This window comes from Mirounga angustirostris, unplaced genomic scaffold (genome assembly GCF_029215605.1).
Source record: "Mirounga angustirostris isolate CCGP_5_RB_7025 unplaced genomic scaffold, mMirAng1.0.hap1 SCAF_13, whole genome shotgun sequence".
NCBI lineage: Eukaryota > Metazoa > Chordata > Mammalia > Carnivora > Phocidae > Mirounga > Mirounga angustirostris.
The window spans coordinates 12,046,273-12,057,244 of NW_026991721.1; the positions used below are offsets into that span (position 1 = coordinate 12,046,273).

General features: G+C 44.4%; 1 protein-coding gene across 1 annotated transcript; it reads right to left on the reverse strand.

Annotated features, from left to right (window-relative positions):
- Positions 1-524: 524 nt before the first annotated feature.
- On the reverse strand, positions 525-1,465 carry LOC123857969 (olfactory receptor 9I1-like). Its single transcript, XM_045895254.1, is given in 2 exon segments — positions 525-1,138; positions 1,141-1,465. Coding segments are annotated over 2 exon segments (939 nt in total).
- Between the last annotated feature and the right edge of the window lie 9,507 nt (positions 1,466-10,972).

The following is a 10,972-nucleotide window of genomic DNA, read 5'->3' on the forward strand; positions in this document are numbered from 1 at the left end:
CTATGACAAACACCTAACTTGGATATAACTGAATGTTGAGAAAAGGTTTCTTTGGTCAAGGCTGATTTCCACCCTACTACCCACAACCAAGTAGTTTAACTGTCCTCACTCTGTAAACAAGAAGCTTTTGTTTTGTAATTATTCAAATGTAAAAGTTAGCTTAGTAGCTTGAACTTTTTTGAATTCAAATAGCTGAGAAAACACTCAACAATACCCAGGACAGGTAAGAAAGTCAATTTTACATTTTATAGCATGTTATTATTTATAAAGCCCTTTGGCGTTCCATCTCTCTTGATCCTGGCTTTAATCATAGCAAGGCAGAAATTTTTACTGATGTGAAAACGGGCAGAGAATTTCTGGCTGAAGGACATAGAGTTAATAAAGAAATTGCTGGAACCCAAAGCTATATACTTTTTTTGCTTCAATATGTCTTTGTAATTATGAAATCTGGTTCATGTGCTAAGGAGAGAAGGCAAACCCGAAGGATGATTTGCAGGAACTTCTAAATTGATGGAGTTCAAGTCTTAGTCTACTTGGGAAACCTTCATCCCATTGAGAGCTTTCTTCAGAGCCTCCTTCACTTCCTTGTTTCTCAAGCTATAGATCATTGGGTTCAGCATAGGGATGACCACAGTGTAAAATACTGACACAATCTTGTCTTCCCCAAGGGATTTGCTCATGTTACCTTTCAGGTATATGAATATGAGTGTCCCAAAGAAAAGAGCCACTGCGATCATGTGAGAAGCACAGGTGGAGAAAGTCTTGGCTTTGCCACCTGCTGTACGAATCTTCAGGATAGCCTGAATGATGAAAAAGTAGGATATCAGAATCACTGAAATGCTGGTTGTAATGACCAAGAAAGCTAAGAGGTAGATGACCCATTCCCGTAACTTGGTGTCACTACAGGCAAGCTTCAGCAGGGGTGGGAGGTCACAAAAGAAGAAGTCCACGTGGTTGGACTTACAGAAGGAGATCGAGAAAGTACACCCAGTGCGGATCACAGCATTGACCATGGCACCAGCATAGGCCCCAGCCACCAGCCCCAGGCAGGTCTGTGGTGTCATGGCAGGGACATAGAGGAGGGGGTTACACACGGCCACATAGCGGTCATAGGCCATCACAGCCAAAAGGAAACATCGGTGCTAGCACAGAGGGTGAAGAAGAAGAACTGAGTGGCACAGTGCTCATAAGTGATGGCCATCTTATTGGTACCCAAGGTCTCAAGCGACTGAGGGACAATGACAGAGGAGTAGCAAACGTCCAGGAAGGAGAGATGGCAGAGGAAGAAGTACATGGGGGATTGGAGACGAGGGTCTCTCTGAATCAACACAATCATGCCCAGGTTGCCCACCATGGTAATGAAATAAAGGACCAGAAACACAAAGAAGAGGCCCATCTGCAACTCCGCCGGCAGCTGGAACCCCAGCAGAATGAATTCTGTCACCACGGTGCCATTCTCCGCCATGAATCCTAAGTTGTCCGCTGAAATAAAAAAATAAAATCTCATTAAAGAGCAATTAAGGTGATTGATCATTCTCAGCAATGATAATAATCTTGTAAATTTGTCAAGCACTTTACATTTTTTACAAACTTTATTTCATTTGATCTTTTGGAAATCCTTCGGAGCATATATTGTTAATCCCATTCTTGGGAGAAGCATATTAAGGTCAAAGAGGTGAAGTGACTAGTTCATGATTTCATAGCAAAGAGGCAAAGCTGGATCTAGAACTCTCTTCCTTAGGCATTTCCAAACTTCTGATAGATGCCAAATTGGAAACCTTCATCAGCCTCACTACAGAGCCAGAAAACACCCTTTCGATGGAGAAACCCTACTGGTATAGTATTAAGTACATAGGCTTTGAAACAGACCTAGGTTCAAATACCTTGAGACCTCGGACAAGTTAATTCATCTTTCTGAACCCCAGTCTCCTTGTTGGTGTAAGAGGAATTTCAACTCCAAAGTCACGGTACTATTGTGAAGAACGTAAGAGATGTACCATTCCTAGCACATGGTCTGACTCACACACTTAGAATTATTTTTTCTAAATTCTGCAATAACAGAGTAACATGCTCTAGGTTCGTGTACATTTTGGAATCTTTTTATCTCCAAGTCCACAGTCCCCTGGCATCCCAATATCAACTCTATCTTTCATTGTGGTTGGTTTTGATATGCATGTGAACACAATCGAGCTGGATGCAAGAGAGTGAGCCATGAAACATAAGCTCTGTTAGAACCTCTACAACCTGTTGCCTGCCAAGTCTCTTCTTCCTCGTTGTTCCTGCCAAGCAGGCTGGCCTGGTTTCCAAATGCTCCTCTTATTCCAAAGGACCTGTCCCATTTTTTTAAATGCCAGATCATTATCAATCAATGAGCTACATGAATCAAGCCATTCCAGAATTAGCCTGCACAGCTCATTAAGGGACAAAGGCATCACACTGAGTTTAGAATTCTAATACAGATAGAGTTCTTGCCAAGTATTTGGACAATCTTGCCTCTGCACCTTTGGATGCTGATGATTTGGGGTAATGAGGATACTGAATGTGGACTTCAAAGGTGGTTATTTTTGTCCTCCTTCCATCCTTGAAATAAAAACTGAATTTGAGAAAGATCTCATAGGATTTCAGATAAATAAGAAAATGAAACTTTGATCAATGTTTGACAAGAGCTATCTATGGATGAAATAAAGGTCAGCATCTGGTGTTTTTCCCCTGCTGAATTCCTGACAATGTGAATATTTAGGAGGGTTCCCCCCCCCCCTTACGGCCTAATCTAATCTCGACCTTCAGCCAAAACAATGATTTGCTGTGTTCTAAAAGGAATTCACACAAATCATCCTCACCAAAGAGGGAAACAGAGAGAGAGAGAGACTATATTCATTTATTTATTCCGTAAGAATCTACTGAGAATTTTCCATGTGCCACACATTCTTCCGGTTGCTCAGAACAACACAAAGATCTTTGCCCTTGTAGAGCTGCTGTTCTAGCAGGGAGCCAGGCATATGCAATATACTTTTTTTAAAAAAGAAGTATATTTTTTCCATGACAGATGATGACAAGTGCTGTCAAATACACACACACACACACACACACATACCCCCCAGGGTGTGGGGAATGGAGAGAGCCTAAGTAAAGAAGAGGGTATTAAACAGGACCAGTAGAAGGTTCATTGAAAGGTGACTTTAGCAAAAATGCTGGGGATCAGGTAACTATTCACGCTTATTTGCACACTTTTATCCACAACCAGTAGAAAATGAAGACACAAATCATCACCACGGGACCAGCCCACTCCCAGTACAAAATATATGGAGTTTTTCAGGCCCTTGTGAGACATTTTCAAGGCAGCTTTGTTCAGAAGTGTCAGCTTCCTAATACAGAGAGAAGCCCCTGAGGTATCAGAGTCTAATGATCAGCCTACGATCACAGTGTAAAGAAACAGCATGGAAGATCCTCAAAAAATTAAAAATAGAATTACCATAGGATCCACTAATTCCACTACTGGGTATTTACCCAAAGAAAATGAAAACACGAATTTGAAAAGATAGATGCACCCCTACGTTTCTCGCAGCATTATATACAATAGCCAAGATATGGAAGTAACCCAAGTGTCCATCCACAGATAAATGGGTAAAGAAGATGTGGTATATGTGTGTGTGTGTGTGTGTGTATATATATTTATCATGGAATATTATTCGGCCATTTAAAAAAATAATATCTTGCCATTTGTAGCCACATAGATGGACCTAGAAGGTATAATGCTAAGTAAAATAAGTCAGATAGAGAAAGACAAATACCATATGATTTCACAAATACCATGTGATTTTATTCTTAAATTCTGAATTTGGAACTTAAGATGACATGTATCATATGATCTCACTGATAAGAGGAATTCTTAATCTCAGGAAACAAACTGAGCGTTGCTGGAGTGGGGTGGGGGGTGGGAAGGATGGGGTGGCTGGATAATAGACACTGGGGAAGGTATGTGCTATGGTGAGCGCTGTGAATTGTGCAAGACTTTTGAATCACAGACCTATACCTCTGAAACAAATAATACATTTTATGTTAAAAAAAAAAAGATAGTAGGAAGGGAAAAATGAAGGAGGGAAAATCGGAGGGGAAGACGAACCATGAGAGACTATGGACTCTGAGAAACAAACTGAGGGTTCTAGAGGGGAGGGGGATGGGGGGATGGGTTAGCCCGGTGATGGGTATTAAAGAGGGCACGTTCTGCATGGAACACTGGGTGCTACACGCAAACAATGAATCATGGAACACTACATCAAAAACTAATGATGTAATGTATGGTGATTAACATAGCATAATAAAATAAAATAAGGAACACAAAGCAGAAAAAAAAAGATATAAAACAAATGACTCTCTCTCTAAAATAAATAAATAATGACAGGAAAACAGCAACCCCCTGTGTGTTGGGTACTGTTCTAGGTGCTTCACATCAAGTGCCCCACTTACTTCTCACAACACCCACTCCAGGCCATATTGTCATTGTACCGACAATGACAATTCATGGACCAGAAGACAGAGGCCTGCAGAGAGGAAGTAATGTGGTTGAGGTAAAACCACATCTGTTGGTCCCCCCGCCGTGTCCCCAGCCACTATCCATTTCCTCCTGAGTATGGTCATAATGAGTTATCACAAAAGGAACACCTTTTTTATCCCCAGAATTTTTGAGCAGCTTTATGTAAATTACCCACTACATTTGGGCAAGGAGGAAAGCAACATAAGTTAGATAAAGATTTTGGGAAAATTGTTCCATTTCTGAGTTGGAAACACTGCACATGTGTCTCCCCCCCCCCCCCCCCCCCCGCCTTTTGTTGTAACTCCTTTATTTGTCACGTTTCCTCTGCAGGAATGTGAGGGTAGAAGGATGCACAGGGGCTCCCGTCGGAATCAGACTCTAATGAGGAGTATGCAGCCACCAAGGAGCTGTCCACCTCTAGCATAGCTTACAGCAGCTAGATAAAAGCTGTGTGAACCAGCCTTGCTCCTGGCTCCTCATCGTCATCTACCTACCTGCACTTTGCCCAAATCTCATCCCTCATTTTTAATTTATTGTATCTTACTGCGTGCCATGCATTTTCATAAGCCACTTCAAGTCTCTTTTGGAAAGAAGTACTGATGAATAAATAAATGCAAAATAAAATTGCCTGTTTGCCAGATGCCAGCACAATTAGAATAAGTAGCCCTATCATCATCGGACCGATAAGAGTGCCGCCAGAAGACTTTGCCAAATGGGTTCTGGAAAGACAGTGCACAAACAGTGGTTCAACGAAAACCAGACTGATCTATGGATGATGAAGAAAGGCAGATGCTCAAGGGAGAAAATGGAAAGCGTAGGAAGGCCTCCAGATCTGTGTTACTGTAGCCAGCTCCTGAAATCTTCAAAAATCCAGACTCCCAAGACGACTGGGGCCTCCGTTTTGAAATGGTGAGCAGCATGGAGGGACCCTTCATTCAAAACACACCTGCATGTGATTCTTCTGAGTATCAACCATTTCACAGAGGGCAGAGGACAATTTTAAGAAAACCAAAGTTGCTGAACGTCTGCTGATCTGTAGATGAGCCGGAGGGGTCGGCCCCTCCAAAAACAGGTCCTCCTTGCCTCCGATACACTGTCTAAATTCCTGAACCCGTTCAAAATGATTGATAATTCTAGCTAGAACGGCCAGCTGGTTTCCTAATGATTAAGTTCAGGGAAAACACATAGCACCTCCACAAAATCTTCAGGGAGGGAGAAAACCCATGGGGGGCCTGCCTCAGTGTGGCCCCAGAGGAAGATATTTCGTCCCAGGCAACCTAGATAAACTACATTGCTCAGGAAATATGAAAAAATCACTGAAGCAGCCATTTCCTGTTTTTGAAGCCCATAAAATAGCTGAAGTTGCCGACTTGTAAGGATGCACAGGAAGAAAGTGCATCCTTAATACCGCCATGAACCCACCATGCTCCACGGTGTTGAGCAACATCGACATTTCACATTCTCAGGGATCTGTTATCTAACTGTTGATCCAACACAGAAATAGTTTACTTCCAGACAGGCCTCCCTCGGCAGACCTCTGTAAGTCTAGGTTATCTTTCCGCCACATTCCTCGCATATGCTCAAGACCCACCGCCCACGGTAAACACACCTACGACGTGTAATTCTCACAGTTTCCAAAGCTAAAGGAGAAAGACGTCAAGATCACCTGCTCTTTGAGATAATGGATGCTCCCCTAAAACTTCCACGGAACCTCAGAAAACTAACAGGGGTGTCAGAAGAAAGAAAGCCCAGCAGACTTCCGTGTTTATGACGCTCCACCTGTCCTCTTGGAGCAGAGGAACACTGGCCTCGGAGCCTAGAGGCCACTATGGATCAAACGAGAAAATGTATGGGTAGATGATTTTAAAAGTAAAAAGTTTGCACTGGGAAGGGATTGTTAGAAGTGCCCAGACACCATCTTTATAAGGGCCCATGCTGTGGAAAATTTACTGCCATAGATCTGAGGAGTATTTATATAGCTCAGCAAAACTAATCCACTTAGATCTTCCAAGGCAGGTTTAAAGTTATTTAAAAATGGCAAGATACAAAGGTGGTATGATGTGCCTAAAGTTCTGTGGTCACTGCTCCTCAGCTGGAAGTATGCAACAAAGATTTATAAAAGATCTGCCTTTATCCTCTGTGCTAGGCAGCATTCTGGACGCTGGGGATGTCATGATGAATATATAGAACTAAAGAGATACGGATGACAGTTACCCTCCCTCTGCCACTATAATAGAACGGGTATCATTTCCTTGTGATGACCTGAGGAGGAAAAAGGAACAAAGAAATGAAGTACCAGATGCTTTGACTGCTACTCAAAGTGTTCAGGGGGGAGGGGACAGTGGAGACTTGGGTCCTCAGAATGTTTAAATGGTGAAAAACATAGCAGTTCCTTCCACCCACACTCTGTCTGTGTTCAGGTTACAAAGCGGCTCAACCCAGAGATCAAAATAGAGTCCTCAGAAACTTGTCCTGAAAAAAAAAAAATTCAGTTGGTCATTTTCTAGTTGGATTTAAACTCATCAAGACATAGGAAAAGTTTCACTGGCAAGCCTCATTGAAAATAGCAGCGAGGCAGGACCAGCATGTCGTCACGGAACGAGAACGCTTCAAAGTTCTAGCACAGCAGGGTCAGACCCCAGCCGGCTGCTTACCTTCTCTGGGCCTCAGCTCTTTCATCTAGAAGATGGACGTGAAACCACCGAAGTCACAGGAGTGTTGCAGGATGAAATGAGAGGACATGTCGTGTGTTCAACAGACACCGATTCTGTTGCATACAAGGGAAGGTGTGAGCTCCTCCTCCCCCAAATTACAAATGACTTTCATGATGCCTCATTTTAGAATATTGTACACCCATTATCTCATCCCATCCTCACACAGCCCATTTTCAGACGAGGAAAGTGGGACTCAGAGAGGTCGACAGACTTGTCCAAAAGTCACATGGCTAGAAAGAAAACCCAGAGCTGGGATCCAGAACTCTTTCCACCTCCCCACCGCCCCAGCCCCTCACCATGGGGGTCATCGTGATACAGATGGGAGGTGTGGGGCAGATGACCTGAAAAGTGGAAATCTTGAGGTTCTTCTTCATTTTGCTATCCAACAACAAACTTCTCAAATGGCATATCAAGTCTATCCAAATGCTGACCTCAAATCTCTTATACTTCTCCTTCCTGGGCTGAGCATACAGTAACATCTTGGAACTTAAAGGAGTCTCTAAAGGTTATGGTTGTGCCCTTCTGCCTTCAGATGGGGTAAGCAGAGATGAGAAAAGAGAGGCACCGAGGTGAGGTGGGTCTTGCCTAGAAGCAAACTCCTGGTGGGAGAGGCTAGGAGTGACTAGAGCCCAGATTTGCAGACCAACAAGACACCCCTTCCTGCTGGGATGGCTACTCCTTTTCAGAGGCGTAGTACTGCTTTTCTGATGCCCACAACTACTCGAGCTCTCCACGTCGGGGAGAGCGGTGAGGACAGATGGACTGCCTTCCTTTAAAGGGGGATGGGGAAGGGGAAAGGCTGCAGCAATGGGGACACCTAGACTGAGCCAGCCTTATAAAGCACGAGCATGAGCATCAGGTCTCTCTTGCTCTGGATGGGGTTCTTCATCCCCTGATCTCCTTAGATCCTCTCCCAAAGTCAGCACCCAGCTGACCAGTCCTAAATGAGAGCCTCAGCTCTCTTGCCTTAGGGGCAGCTCAGCCAAGCACCCACCAAAAATAGCTTCATGGACCCTAGCCTGTGGGAATCTAGATTTACTTCCCACCCACAACAGAAACCCTCTCTGCAGCATCGCTGATGACTGGTCTTTGAACTTCCTGACAAATCACAGTGATGGGGAAATTAAATCTCCCACCAAGGAGATTGCTGTGTTTTAGAGCCCACTTAGAGCTTCCAGTTCTTTCTGCGATTCCCACCACCCACCTGAGAGTCACAAGCTCCTCAGAAACTCAACAAGGGAGCTGTTTGCTCTTCCCCTTTTCTTAATAGAACCCCCAATACTCAAATTGCAGCCTTCGTTTTCCATGTGGTCTCACCTACCATGTCTCTTCTCATTCTGAAAGCAATCATCTGAAGCAGGTGTGAGAGGCAGCATCAGTCCCATGATACAGATGAAGAAACTGAGACCCCAAAGGCTAAGTGTCTTGCATCACTGCAAGGGGGAAATGCAACTAGTAACTCTCAGCTAGTACTAACTTTGGCCCTCCTCTCTCAAGAAAAAAGAGATAGGGGCACCTGGATGGCTCAGTTGGGTAAGCATCTACCTTCGGCTGGGGTCATGATCCCAGAGTCTTGGGATGGAATCCCACATCACATTGGCCTTCCTGCTCAGTGGGGAGTCTGCTTCTCCCTCTCCCTCTGCCCCTCCCCTGCTTGTGCGTGCTCTCTCTCTCTCTCTCTCTCGCACTCTCCCTCTAAAATAAATAAATAAAATCTTTTTTAAAAAAGAAAAAAAGAGATAAACCCATTTTTACATGATAGAAAACCAAGATTCAGGTTGTCAGGTACACTTTGCATCTGAACTGCAGTTCATTTTCTCTTGGATCTGCTATTGCTCACACTCACCTCCAGCAGGACCAAGCCAGAAGATTGAGCCAGGGGGTAGAGCAGAATGTGGTGTCTAAGTGGGGTTTGCGGGGGACCAGAGGAATAAGCATGTTCAGCACCTGCAGCTTTCAAGCCCCAGCAACCACAGGAGCACCTATTCATAGGTGCCTGCCTCCCCACCCTACCCTGGGCATTCCAGGAAGGCAATTAGACCAGGGCAGGGGAGCTTGTCACTGATGGGGCTTCTCTAATCAGGCCCTAAGCTGCTAATTAGGCTCCTCTGGTCCCCGGAGGCAAGAAACCTTCAGAAAAGGGCCCCTGCAAAGTTAGCTGTCTCAATTCCTCCCCATTCACATTTTGTCCTGTGTGGCAGTCTCTGCCATAATTAAGTCTCATTTGGGGGCTGTGGGGGCTAGGGGGGAAATGCCACTGCATTCTGTTCTCTGAGGGGTTGTCGTCAGAGTGACCCTTTTGAACCAGTCTCATGGTGAGGGCTCAGATGAAATACGTGATTATGTATTATGAGTCCCAGCAGCCTGCAGACTCATTTACTCAACTAACATGAGTAATCGAGTAATCGATACATAAAGGCCTTTGAGCAGTGCCCAGCACACCACACTAGTTTTATCTAGGGTAACTCATCACGGGCTCCCCACAACGACCCCCTGAAGAAGACACCACTATTGCTCTCCTTTCCCCGTGAGGAAGCGGAGGCCCAGAGAGGTGAAGTGACCACCCGTGGTCACACAGGTGGGATCAGAACCAGGGGAGGCTGGCCTCACACACCTTGCTTTTAACCACCATCCTGTACTCCCTGTAGATGCTGGCTGATTATAAATACAACCATGTAGGACAAAATTTGGATGAGGTCACAAAAGTATAAATGAAGAAATGTAATCCCTGTAATCATACCACTCCAAAAGGTGCTGTTAACAGAAGGAAAGATACTAGAACATAGTTATTTAGCCCATAAGCTCTGGCAGCAGACTGCGCAGGTTCAAATCCTCCTCTGTGTCGGGAATGTAAGTCAGTTATGTCCTGGGATGACATGGGGGACATGACATGACATGACATAGAGGTGATACACATAAGACACATAGAACAGGGTCTGGTACTATGAATATCCTTCCAGAATTTTTTTTTCTATAGAAATTTTACACATATATTTACAAATCAGGATTAAAGTCGACACACTATCTCTATACTGTTCCACTGAGGTGAATGAACAAGAGAAAATGTAAGTGCCCTAAAGCTACTCAGGTGGGAGGGGCCTGTGGTCCACACCAACACCGGGGAAAGTGTTGGGGCCTCTCGTCGGGATGCTCGTGAGGCTGGGGCCATTGAGCCCCGAAACTCTGTACCCTAAATGTCCAGGCAACCACAGGAAAAGAAAAACTGACTCCCAAATTCGCCACAAAGGCCGTGAGATTGCCCTTGTCTGATGTCCGATACACACTTGAACAATCTCAGGGGTAGTCATGATAACCTGAAGGCAAAAGACATCCCCAGATTTTCTTGTATGTGGAAATTCTCAAAACCCATGAGTAGAGGAGAGACCCATGGGGGACAGAAGTATATTACATATTATATATAACATTTTAATAGCCTTAATCATGACAAAAAGGGAATTGGGGCACATTGGTGCAATTTAGAAGCGTTAATTTGATAAAGATGTGTGGTATTTCTTGTTGCTATACGCAGGACACACGTACTTACAGCTCTAAGCCCCTACCACCCATGAGACATGACACCTCCTTTCCATTCATCCAGTTCCTTCCTCGGGCCCTTTGGTTCCCCTCGTATTGTGTTATCGATCACTGCTCACATAGAGAAGGCTATTGATAAGGTCCTTTCACTTGGAAAACTTGCTGAACTCCAATAGTTGTTGGTTCATTA